The sequence below is a fragment of the Cyrtonyx montezumae genome, unplaced genomic scaffold (assembly GCF_038088225.1).
Source record: "Cyrtonyx montezumae isolate F1298 unplaced genomic scaffold, pur_monq_1.0 scaffold_32, whole genome shotgun sequence".
NCBI classification, from domain to species: domain Eukaryota; kingdom Metazoa; phylum Chordata; class Aves; order Galliformes; family Odontophoridae; genus Cyrtonyx; species Cyrtonyx montezumae.
The window spans coordinates 1,921,967-1,934,771 of NW_027072037.1; the positions used below are offsets into that span (position 1 = coordinate 1,921,967).

Below are 12,805 nucleotides of genomic sequence, written 5' to 3' on the forward strand. Positions count from 1 at the left end.
CACAGCACAGCACAGCACGGAGGTGTGGGAGTTGGGGGTCAGCTCGCCGGGACAGCTTCAGGATAACCTGACCTGCAGGAATTGCTTAACTCAGAGTGCAGGAGGAGTCAGAGCTGAGCTCACACAGCACGCTCCAAAGAAAACAGCGGTGAGAAGCATCCCACCCTGAGCTCTGTGCGTGCACACGCAGTCACCAAACAAGGGGGGTGAGGGGAAGCAGAACGTGCCCAACAGAGAACCCCACGCAAAGCAGCACAAGTTTCATGAAACTTTTTATTCAACAAGTATTTCATTATGATTCTGCCAAGATGATCGAATGAACAGCAAGGCATACAAAAAAAAAAAACCATGAAATAGTTAAGAGATTTTATTCTAATAGCTTTAATTACAGTGCTCGTTTGTCGAAATGAAAACTGAAAACAAGTATACAAAACAGTTGATTACTCATCGTGTACTGAAAGCAATAAAGGTTTCCACAACACTAAACAAACCAGTTCTGATAGTTCCTCACGTTAAAGTTTAACAGCTCCAGCTTCTTCAGTGTTTATCAAAATACAAAAGAAAAAGTAAAGAGGTCATTTTTTTTTTCATTTTTCTGATGGCAAATCTGAACCTTGCAGTATGAGGGATGCCAAGGGTTTTCACACATATACAGACATGGGATTGTTCCAAAGTGGGATTGAATACTTCTAGAGTGGAATGACTCTCCTAACTCTCATGCTTTTTTAATTCCCCTAGACACTATACACGATGTTTGGTGTTTTCCATGGCAATTCTTGCTCAAGTACAGTACTTTCTGACTATAGAGCTTAGGACTAGTACAGGCTGTGCTTTCTGTGGAGAAGTTTGCCTTCTGGAGTGGTTTACACACAAAAGTACAAAACACCTTTGACAAATACAACAGGCTAAAAATGTGACTTCCAGAAATGATCCGTGTTCGCCGGACTGACAGATCCCCCCCGAAGCCAAAGGCAGAGGTCCAACAAATCCTGGAGCAGGAACCAACACGAGCTACAGAAACAGCTACAGGAAGAGCCAGAGATCCGCCCGCGACCTGCGTCCCGACCCCACGCAGCTAACCTGCTGCCAGCCACTGCTTCACTGCTCCACAGCGACAGGGCCAGGGCAGCAGAAGCTATGGCAAACCTTTGTGTCCTGAGCTGCTTAACTTCTTGACTATTAAAAAAAAAAACCAAACACACCGAATTCAGGTTAAAAACCAACCACCAAAACGGACCTCACAGATCTCACAACCCAACCGAGATGGTATTCAGCTCTACTGCACAGGGACTGCTGGCAACCCCTATGTTACACCACTCCATCCCTTCCAAGTACTCAACAGCGAGTTGATTCTTTACAATAAAAAAGCTGAGTAATATTGCATAGGAGTACCAGAAACTGCCTCATTGGAAACAAAAACTATTTACATTAAATAAGAAACCTAACTGTTTTCTGGCTTGGATTTGCCACATTTACAGCATGATGCAATATATACTGTGACAAAAGAGATGAAAACAGCTTCCGGCACTCAATACCACAAAGTAGCACAGTTTGCCACATTAGAGTAAAGCGAAGGGCGAATAGGAGGAAATAAGAGGGAGGGGTGGAAAAAGAGGGAAGAGGAAGGTTTATGGTTTCATTTCTGGTTTCGGAGCTGATTGGACAACCAGTCCAGTCCTTCATAGAGACCGTCCCCACTGGTGGCGCAGGTTGCCTGGATGTACCAGTTCCTGTGACGAAGAGAATGCAGTCCGAGTTTGTCTGTGATTTCTGCTGCATTCATGGCGTTGGGCAGGTCCTGGGGAGGAACAAGAGACACTGTGCTCTCCTGCTGGCCGACGAGCACGGCCCGCCCTTCCTGAGCTACTCTGATCAATCGTCAGCATTAAACCCACTTCTATCAAGTTTCTGAACACTTCGAGTTACTCTTCCAGAACGACCTAGTGGATTAGTTTCCTACTGAAGCTATTTAGTCTATACCTGAAAGGTTTAAAAACACAACGAAGAGCGCAGTGGCAGCATCACAGAGCACCCCCCCTCAGAAAGCAGAGGGGATTGGGATGCTGCTGACCCACAGCTGCGTACAGCTCACATCCTGTTTCATTCGCTCTCCACTCAGGAAATGTTTTGTGCAACTGCAGCTTTGATTCAACCTCAACCTCCATCACCAAGCAGCACTCAGCTCAGCACTAGTCCCATTTATAGTCCATTTTCCTGTTCCTAGAGAAGGCTTTTTCACCCTTCCCAAGCACAGCTGATGAAGAAGCAAGCTCTGCCTGCTCTCAGCTCACTCACACGAGGCAGCAAGCCCTGCCTGCTCTCAGCTCACTCACACGAGGCAGCACGCTCTGCCTGCTCTCAGCTCACTCACACAAGGCAGCACGCTCTGCCTGCTCTCAGCTCACTCACACAAGGTGCTCCTCAGAACACGGACACACTGTGTGCTTTCAGGATCTGTTACAGCTAGACACCTTCCTTCAGCATACCTGCTTGTTAGCAAACACTAATAGAACTGCATCTCTCAGCTCATCTTCTGCCAGCATTCTCATCAGCTCTTCTCTGGCCTCGTTCACTCGTTCTCTGTCATTACTGTCAACCACAAAGATCAGACCTAGGGGAAAGCAGACAAGGAGTGTGAGCACGCAGCACGTACTGTTATCATGCAACACCTGGCTCTGGGCGTCAGAATTAAGCTGTGAAGAGAAATGATATGAAAAAAATACAGCTTGCATCACTGTGGTCTCACATCTGAGAGAAAGCCTGCTCAGCTGATGCGAGTTGTGCTGCAGCCCCTGTGTGTGCTTCTGGAACTGGTTGTCCAGCTACAGAACCCCTCAGTACAGCGAGTAGCAGCTCCTGAAATCCCATGGCAGGGCTCTAATGCACGCACATAACAAAGGCACAGCAGTGGAAGAAGTGACAAGCTCTCAGCTCACGAGGCTGCTACAGTCTGTAGGAAATGACAAGAAGCAAGGACTGCTTTGAAGCTGTGGGTGGGAGCTGTGATGCTTACAGAAGAGCAGCAGTTCTGAGCTCTCTGATTCAGACAGCCAAAGGAGCCTGCTTTCTAGATTTTCTTTGAACCCGTGTTACTTTATTACTATTTCTCCCCAATAAACCAGCAAGATTACCATAGGAAGGACGAGCTCTGTGTTCTGAAGTCCGTGCTTCAAGCTTGAGGACTCACCTTGTGTGTTCTGGAAATAGTGGCGCCAGAGTGGCCGGATCTTATCCTGGCCACCCACATCCCACACCGTGAAGCTGATGTTCTTGTATTCTACTGTTTCCACGTTGAAACCTGAAACAGAAATCGTGGCAAAATCTCAGTTAAAATGGGCACAGGTCAACTGTGTTCGCTGAGCAACTCACGCTCAGAGCTGTTACTAAAAACGTCGCCTTGAAATTTAAGCCTGCTTTCAGCAAGCAGCCTGACACTGAAGCCCTCTGAGCAGCCAAACGTGGGCTCTCTGCAACTCTTCCTCCCACCACCACCACTCCCTGCCACAATTAGTTAAGCTAACAAACTCAATGCTGTAACTGTCTGCTCTGACAGCGAAGTCAGGGTGCAGCACAGCACTACATCACTTAAACCAACAGCGCTGGCAGCACTGCTGCAAACACTGGGCCCCAATCCCAAAGTGGATATAAACACAGAGGTCTTACCTATAGTAGGAATAGTAGTTACTATTTCACCAAGTTTAAGTTTGTACAAAATTGTAGTCTTTCCTGCAGCGTCCAGACCAACCATCAGAATACGCATTTCTTTTTTGCCAAAAAGGCCCTTGAAGAGGTTAGCAAAAATATTTCCCATCTTGAGATATGTTCACTGGCCAGTGATGTCTGGAGAAAGAGATCACAGTACCACTCGTGAGTCACCAATGGCAGCGTCAGGGCAAAACCGAGCACCAAAAAGGCACTGGACAACAGGAACCTGTGGCATCCCTGACCAGGCAGGCCAGGAATTTTCCCATGTTGAAGCAAAACAAAAAGACAAACATAAAAAGACACTGCTCTGCTTCACCTAAGTACAGTTAAATCACGTTTTCAAGTCCCCACTGTTCACTGGTTCCTTCTTTTGAGATGGAAACTCAGAAAGCAGCTCGGATTCATTTCTACTCACAAGTTTCCTTCCTCTTGAAAGCTTTGGGAGTGGGCTGCAATTGTGCTGTCAGCACAAAGCAGCACTGCGTGTGCTGGCACCAGAGCACTTCCTCACACAGCAAATCACACCAAACCTCAAGTACCAGCACTGAACAGCTACGTTGGAAGGAAGAGTTTCTCTCTTCACTTCGGACACTCTGAAGGGATCAGGAGCTCCTTCTGAGCTGTCAGCACACAGAAATCACCAAGAGCCATTAATTCTGCTCACACGAGATGAAAAAGTCATCCTGAAAGCCACTGGATGGGGTCGTCCCACACTTCCACTGCTGCTTTGTCCAGGAACTCCGATGTGAGTTTGAAACAAATCAAGTCCAGCTGTAAAACCAAACTTAAGACAGCAGAAGCACACGGAGCCAAGATGTGTAACGTTCAGGGGTTGGGTTTCCTGCAAACCGTGTCACAGCTCAAACACGAGCTGTGAATCAGCTCTCAGGGCTGCTCTGTGCTCCACGCTGCAGTCGTGTGCTTGAAACACCATTCTCACAGGACACACCACCTCCAGAACTGCTATTCAAGGGCTGAAGCTGCAGACTGAAAGCCTCGCCCTGCCCCTCCCAGGAAGTTTGCTGGAAGCAACAATGAACCCTGACATGCCACTTGAATCTATGGGACTTAAATCAACAGGAAAGTTAATTAGGAAGTAGAGAAAACAGTTTTGCTGGAGTCCTTGTTTACCCAACTCATTCATGGCAGGAAATGTCTCTCTCCTGCAGCTCTGGCCGGGATGGAGACTGTAGGGCTTCCCCTTGTCTGCTCCTGCAGTCTCTATCTGCTGCTCTACCTAAAAACAAATCAGGGTTGAACTGTTACCTCGTACCACAGCTCTTCCAGCACACCAGATCGGGCATTCATCAGGTGGAAGAACCAAACCTTAGCACTCACCCCACCCCTCATGGCAGCCACACTGCTGAACACACTGCACAGCCTTGGCTCCAACAATGGTGAATCCCTCTGGATCCCTTCTGGCAGCTCACCAGTTCCAGGCTGTGCCTGCCCTTCACCAGCAACGCACGCTGCTCGGCTGCCATTGCACCACTCACTCTCCTCACTTTGACTTTCTGTGAAGGAAATTCATTGAGAGAACCTGGCTCCCATTTCCTTCTCGCTCCCTCCACGTTCATATCTCACCCAAATCATGCACTTTTAAAATCAAACCGTGTGGCTTACAAGCTCTCCCCACAGGTTAAGTGTCTGAATTAAAACTGTCTTATTGGAGTGCAAGATATCAGGAGAAGAAACTCACAAACCTTCCCCACGCTGCTGCTGCTCCCACCAGAAACCCTCTGGGTGCTGCTGGGGCAGAAGAGAAGGCATCAGTCTGTGTGTCCTCCCCAGCTGCAGCACCATCCTCTGACCAGCAGCTAGAACAGTGTCTGCCTGCTGTCACAGGAAAGGGAAGCCTGTCCCTGTGCCTGCCCCCCTCACCAGGCCACCTCTGCCTGCACTGTGTTAGGTCACACTAGATGAGCTAAAGCAGCCCGAGTTCCTTCTTCCCTGTCTGCAAAACCCTCAACCAAAGGAGCAGCAGGAGCGTGCCCAGCCTGCAATGGCCAGGTGAGCAGCAGCAGGAGGAGGAGAGCCACTGTGCCATCTGACAGCACAAAGTCCTCCACCATGCAGACAGCACAGTCTGCAACCACTTCCCACGACCCCACTGTCACCCATTAATGCGACTCAGCTGAGGGATCACACCATTACTGCCACTGAAACTCAGAGCTGAGTCTGCTCAGTTTGATTCTCATTGCAGTCCATCACTCAGACCAGGATACATGCTCCAAAAACATGGGGAAATTAAGAGTCTGTTAGGTTTACCAAGTAATCCTGTCACTCCCCAGCCGTCTTAAAACTTTGTAACCTGTGTCCAAGAGCGCCTTGGGCTGGAAGGGACCTTTAAGATCACCTAGGTCCACCCCCCTGCTACAGGCAGGCACACCTCCCTCTGGACCAGGCTGCTCACAGCCCCATCTAGACTCACCAGCACATTACCTACATCGTAAGCAGAATTACTTCCTTAACACAAACACCAGTTATTACCAAACTGTTTTAGAGGCAAAGTTCAACCAAGTGTCCAAACACACCAAGACTGCTGCTTGCAGTACAAGACACCTCCAGAAGAGAGATGTACCAGACTGAGCACGAGGATCTGTGTATGAAAGGCAGCAATGTGAACACACAGCCCGAGCTCTTTCTGCACTACTGTGCACAACCCCAGCTCCTCCAGATGGAGGGCCAGCACTGTCCCCAACCCACTGACTCCAAACCACACCTGTGTGCCAGCACAGCCCTCATTTCTGCTCACCTTAACCTAGCCTACTCCTCCAGAGGTGTGCAGCAGCAGAAACCTGCTGGGCAGGTTCAGAAGAGCTATAATGTCATCGGTAAATAGCAAGAGAGGGATACTCTCTGGGTTCCTGTTCCAGGGAAGCCAGGTATCCTCAGCAGTGCTCTCTAGTCAGTGATACACCATCAGAGCACAGGCAGGCTTCTTCAGAAAGGCACCAGCAGGATGAGTTAAAAATGAATGAGCGTCTGCCAGAGCAGGCAGACTGCTGGGTGTTAAAGCATTTCAGCCCAGGAGTAACAACTGGAATTTGCCTTTATTAATTGAAAGGGGTTAGAGTGAGAGCTCTGAGGAGCATCTCAAGACCAACGCATTTAATTCTCTGTAGCACTCAGCATTTAACCACACATTAATGCATTTCAATACCATTTCATTCAGAGCCCTTATCCTGAGACACCACATGCCTTTGCAGATGCACTGCTAGCTAACGAGCCATCCCACAGGGGCATGACCACAGGGAAGCACAGCTATGTCTTGAAATCTTTAAGATCAGCTTTGCATCCCTGGAAAAGTTTTTTGATCACATACAGGTTTAAACTTCACTAACTCAGAGCAAAGAAACAGTTTATACCACGTCTTTAAACACAAGACCAAAATTAAAGGCCTGCACTACAAGAACACATTTATTTCCCTCCTACCTACCAACCCTTAGCATACAAAGCTGCCGAAGAGGCTAAAGCAGGGCTCTAAACTTGGCCAGCAGTGCAACTGAAGTTGCCTCACACAATCGTTTTGGCAATCTGCTCTCTCCCTTTGATAAACAGCAGCAAGAAGGTCAGGCAAGAAAAGCTGGGCCCCAGCACACCACCACGCAGAAGGCACCTGCTGACTCTGAACTGGGAAGTGCCTGTCTCAGTGAGGGATTAACAGTGTCCCCACCAACCAGACATCAGCACTGACTCCACCCCTAACAGAGGAGCAAAAAACCCCAACTCAAACCCGTAATTCCTAAACTGGAATGAATACAACCTGATTAGATCAGTCATAGGAAAACAAAAGCTGATGAATTTGTTACTTAACAGAAGCATCGATCTGAAATGCAGCCAGTTATTACTAGTTGGCTTGTACCATCTTTCTGCCTTATAGTGCCTGAATTGGAAGCTCGGCACACGAAAATAAGCCACAAAATCACACATGAAAGATCACCAAACCCACACGTGAACAGGAGGTGAGAAAACTCCTTTCAATCCAAGCTGAACAGCATCTGCTGGTGTCACACGTGAGAGCGGGCAAAGGACTTCAGCTATAGTGCAAAGCTAAGCTGGCAGCTTGCTCTTACACTGCGACTCCGAAGGGAACGTGAGAAGTGATCCAGCAAAGATTAAAGATTTTGGATGAACCCAGGTCCACAGTACTTCACCTCTCTGCAGGCACAGGCTGCCAAGGACAGCTGAGCTCGGTGGAACCTGAAGCCATTTCCTCCCAGGTTAAGATGCTCTGTTACAGCAGATTTTGACAAGTCACTCTGGATAGGAATATTCGTCCCTACGCAGCCAGGGTGGTGAGTACACAACTGTTCAGGTACAGCTATAAGCAACTATTTTTAGAAGCTGTTTACTGGCCTTCCACATGTGGTAACCTGAGTGAGAGATGACCAAGTACCAACTCGAGGCCCATAACTGCACGGCTTCAAGGCCAGAATTGAGCTCAGATCGTTTGGATTTCATTTACTTGAGGCTTCAGAGCATCCTGATGTCACCAGGCATAAACGAAGCACGCAATTCAGGAGCAGCTAACATGTCTGTTAGGTTTCCATCAAGAGGAATGCATCTGAAGTTGAATATCACCATAATAAAGGGAACCTCGAGGTTCTCAGCAACCAATCACTCTTATGAAGGCCTAACTCCAGTGCAGCAGAGCCTGAGCACAGATAGGCACTGACCAGCACAGTGCTCCTCCCCACTTTGCACTGGTGGTGCTGGACCAAGTGAAACTGAACCAATACCCCCAGCGATCACTGCCTCGTTATTCACCTCCCAGAGAAGCTCAGTAGTACTCACACAAAGCAGGGTGTAAAAGACAAGATTTGGTTACATAACTGCGCTCCCACGGGAGGAGGCACAGCTGGATTCAGCCTGCAGAGCCTTGAGGACACCAACTGAAAGGCACCCAAGGAAGATGGAGGGCAAGACAACACCAGTGAGAAATGAGGTAAGGAAAATGCAACGCAGACCTGCCCCTGATGTAACGCTTTCAATCAACCCAAGCAGGCTGAACATCTTGCTGCCTATACACATTACCCAGATATAGCACTTCCCAAATGCTGCACCAATCTCTTGAGAGCACTGGGCTCAGAGTGGCAGGAAAACAGAAAATAATTCCATTTACAAGATCAAAGCAAGGGCAGAGGAATGAAAAGAGGGAAGATTTCCTCTGGGGTGATGGCTACCTTCCTGGACATCTAAAAAAAAAAAACAAGGCAGATAAACAGGGGAAAAAAAAAGCAAAAATAACAGAACAGCATCAAACAAAGAGGGCACTCATTACCCAAAAAGCCAACCAGCCCTGGCCTTCCCCTCACCTTGACATAGGTGTAGCAAGCTACTTCTATTTCACAGCCAAATCTCAAACTATTTTAAGCAACTGCACGCTACCACACGTAACTCTTAACGCGTACTTTTTCCAGCACATCGGTTTGCTGGGTCTAAAAAAACATTCTCCCGAAGGGCCGAGCACAGAAGGGGCCTCTATTGATGGTTTTAGAAGAAGCACTTCCACGGCTTCCCTGCAGACTGCTCAGGAAATGCACCCAACTCCACATTCACCTGTTCGATGTGGGCACGCTGCTGTGGGAAGGCAGCATTGGGAAAGCACTTTTATTTCAGGCAGGCTTTGAGATCTCTAAGCCAAATAACCTGCTATTCCTTCCTACCAGCCACGCACTAAGTCAACGTTTGCACTTAGATTAGAAATGGCAACAACTCAGAGCTTCAGCACTGAAACTGGCTTCTGGTTTGGGGAACCCATCAAAGCAGAGCCTGCACAGCTAGCTGGGTACAAGAGCCACATTATGAGCTCCATGAGAAATACAACATCAGCAGTAGTGCCACAGTCCTTCAACATTTGTAGAACAGAAATGGGTACTTTTGAGCAAAAAGACATATGCTGAGTAACAGGAAAAAAAAAAACAGCTGCTGTAGTTGGAAGCTGATCATAAACCTCTTTACTCATCCATTTAAAAAAAAGGGAATAATGGCAGAGGGCAGTGCCTCTAATAAAAGCTCTGCAGCATTCCAGTAGCAAAGCTTGCAACAGATTTCTATAAATGAATCACAACTCTTCCTTCTAAGAAAAAGTGGACTGATTTCCACCAACTTCATCCACCGTAAGGAAATGAAACTGATTCCCATGAAGGCAGAATCCTGCCTTTAAAAACTGCCTTCATTTCCACACTGGTCTTCTATTTTTAAAGAAAGGCTCTTTGAGCTTCAGCACTGTGAATTCAGCTGAAGCCTTCCATTGTGAGCTTTGCTTTCTTTCACTAATTAACGTAATCAATAGCTCATCTGATAACTGCCTTGGTGCAACAGTAGTCACACAGAGCAGGTTTTCCAACAGGTGTAACTGGAGTACTACAACTCTAAGGACAAGAATGCAACCCCCTGTCCCCCCCTCACTTTGTCTGCTTTGAACAACCTCAGCTCCAGGCCTGCCCCCCCTCATAGCAACTCACACAGGGAGCTGCACGTGCCAAGCAACACAGCACTCCTGCCCAGACCCTCTTCAGATCTGCGTTGTAGTTCATAACCAGGCAATCTCCAGAGCCAACAAAAAAGCCCCAAACTGCTGGGGAGAGATGCACCTTCTGTTATTTGTGTCTTACCCCCAATTCCAGGCTCAGTGATAGAGCCCAGCAGCTACCACCTACGCCACAGGCTCCTATGGCAGTGAAGGCTCATCCATCTGAGCAGAGATGATGTCTGCTTGAGTCATTTTTCCACCTTCTGCCATAATAGAAGGGTCATCAAACACAGCAAACCAATAGAGCTGAAGAGGTTCAAGTGAGGCAAGCCACCTCACCCTTTCACCCAGTGTAATTGCAACACCAAAAGCAGTCCAACAGGGTTCTGGAGCACAGGGTGTTGATTTTTTTTTAACACAAGAAACCTAAAGCATTGTACCAACCTCCCAAACTTCAGCTTCAAGGAATCCCTGCCTTTCTGCCTTTCTCAGTCCTGCTGGAGTTCCTTTGTCCCACTGAAGCGTTTCAAATCAGCTGTAAAAACAGTAACAGCCACATGGCCAAGTGACCTTGGACAATTTACTGTGACTTGGGTTTCTCTGCCTGAAAAATAAGGTTAACAGAACACGCTGCAGAGGGGCATTGCAGCCCTATAGCTTGCAAAACAAAGTTCAAAGCGTGTGATAAACAGTTTGCATTTTAGTTACTGACCAGGTTACATTTCAAAACAAGAACTCTGGATAGAACTCTAATCAACCTGTGGAATTTGCTTTGGCAATAACCTAGCAGCAAAGTAGCAAGGTCAACGTCAAACACAACGTTTCAGTAGTTTTACGGCCCAGTAAAAATTCAGTCACTCTGTAAACGGGCTCCTTCAGAAAAAGGTTCCCACTGCTAGCCCACCACTTCACCAGACTGAGGCTGTCAGCCTCGAGTATCACCTTAAGCACTCACAGAGACGCGACGCTGTGTCTTCAGACAGAATGTAATACCCTCCCAATTTTGGGGAGGAGGAGGGGGGTCCTGTGCCAAGGAAAACTGATCTCCCAGGGCAGCAAAGCGGGATGAAGCCCGGCTTCTTGCCACCAGCACGAAGCCCGGGGCTCACCCGAAACACGGGCAATCTCCCCGCGCCCCATCCGCGGGCGGGGCCGAGGCCGAAGCCGGAATGGCTTTGGGGAAGAAGAAGAGAGGAGAAGCCCATCCCGCCTCACTCCCAGCAGGGGGAGGGGAGGGGAAGGGAGGGGAAGGGAGCGGTCCCCCCCCCCGCACCGCATCTCTGTGATGGATCCACCCCGCCCCCATCCTAAACGAACAAACGGAGGCGGATGGGGGCAGCGCTGCGGCCCGCTCCCCGCCACGAGCACGGCGGGAGTGGACAAAGGCAGGCGGGAAGCGGCAGGCCGGGAAGCAGCAGGAGCAGGCCCCGGGCCTCCCCTCAGCACAAGGCCGGGCCGCGGCCTCTTCCGCTCCGCCCAGCGGAGACGGCGGGCGAAGAGCGGGGAGGGGGGGAAAAAAGGGAAGGAAGGAGGAGAACGCAGACCCACCGGTGTCAGCCGCTGCCCTGGGCAGTGGGTCTGGCTGTCCTCGGGCTGTCCCGCTCGGAGCCCGCTCCCCTACGCCGCTCAGTCGCTCTCCGCCCAGGAACACAAGATGGCGGCGCTGCGGGGCCACGTCAGTGCCAGCGCGCGGGGCAGCATGGGTAGCCGAGGAGGCAGAGGGGGCGGGGCTTTGCAGCAAGCCTCGCCCACTACCTAACACCACCACCCCCCCCTCACCCACACCCCTGTGGCCACGCCCCGTATGGTTTGATTGACGGGTGGGGCTGAGTCCGTCAGTATCCCTCTTTTCCTTACTCAAAGTGAGTGAAGCGTTAAAAAGAGCGTGGCCAGCAGGTCAAAGGGAGGTGATCCTCTCCCTCTACTCAGCCCTGGTGAGGCCTCACCTGGAGTACTGTGTCCAGTTCTGGGCTCCCCAGTACGAAAAAGACTTGGAAAGAGTCCAGCGCAGGGCCACAAAGATGGTGAAGGGCCTGCAGGATCTCCCCTATGAAGAAAGGCGGAGTGAACCGGGTCTCTTTAGCCTTGAGAAAAGAAGACTGAGAGGGGACCTGATCCAGGTTGATAAATATCTGAGGTGTGGGGGACAAAGTGGTGAGGCCAGACTCTTCTCAGCAGTGTGTGGAGACAGGACAAGGGGGGAACAGCCACAACCTGCAGCACGGGAGGTTCTGCACGAATGTGCACAAGAACTTCTTTATAGTGAGGGTGAAGGAGCACTGGCGCAGGCTGCACAGGGGGGTTGTGGAGTCTCCTCTGGAGACATTCAAGACCTGCCTGGATGCCTACCTGTGCAACCTGGTGTAGGGAACTGCTTTGGCAGGGGGGTTGGACTCGATGATCTCTAGAGGTCCCTTCCAACCCCTATGATTCTGATTCTGTGATTCGTGGTCTTGCATGTGGCACGTGCTGCGTGTTGAGTCAGCTTTCAGCAAAGCATCCCTGAGTGATGCCTCTGCGAGATGAGCTCTCAGTGGCTAAGAGCATGGAGAAGGACTCAGGAAAAACATAGAATCATTAAGTCCTTAGAATTGTAAGGGACCTGTAAAGGTCATCTACTCC

At 49.5% G+C, this 12,805-nt stretch overlaps 1 protein-coding gene across 1 annotated transcript; it reads right to left on the reverse strand.

Moving 5' to 3' along the window:
- Positions 1-1,313: 1,313 nt before the first annotated feature.
- Positions 1,314-11,854, reverse strand: ARF1 (ADP ribosylation factor 1). Its single transcript, XM_065744812.1, has 5 exons — positions 11,732-11,854; positions 3,664-3,840; positions 3,188-3,298; positions 2,487-2,611; positions 1,314-1,798 (listed from the first exon to the last, which is right to left on the reverse strand). Exons 2-5 carry the CDS (start codon positions 3,809-3,811, stop codon positions 1,637-1,639), a joined length of 546 nt encoding a protein of 181 aa, XP_065600884.1. The 5' UTR covers positions 3,812-3,840; positions 11,732-11,854; the 3' UTR covers positions 1,314-1,636.
- Between the last annotated feature and the right edge of the window lie 951 nt (positions 11,855-12,805).

Coding starts and splice junctions, on each gene's coding strand:
- ARF1 (XM_065744812.1), bottom strand. CDS start 3,811: ATGGGAAATATTTTTGCTAACCTCTTCAAGGGCCTTTTTGGCAAAAAA. Junction 3,299..3,663: donor AACTACTATTCCTACTATAG/GTAAGACCTCTG, acceptor TTTCTGTTTCAG/GTTTCAACGTGGAAACAGTA. Junction 2,612..3,187: donor CTATTTCCAGAACACACAAG/GTGAGTCCTCAA, acceptor GCTTTCCCCTAG/GTCTGATCTTTGTGGTTGAC.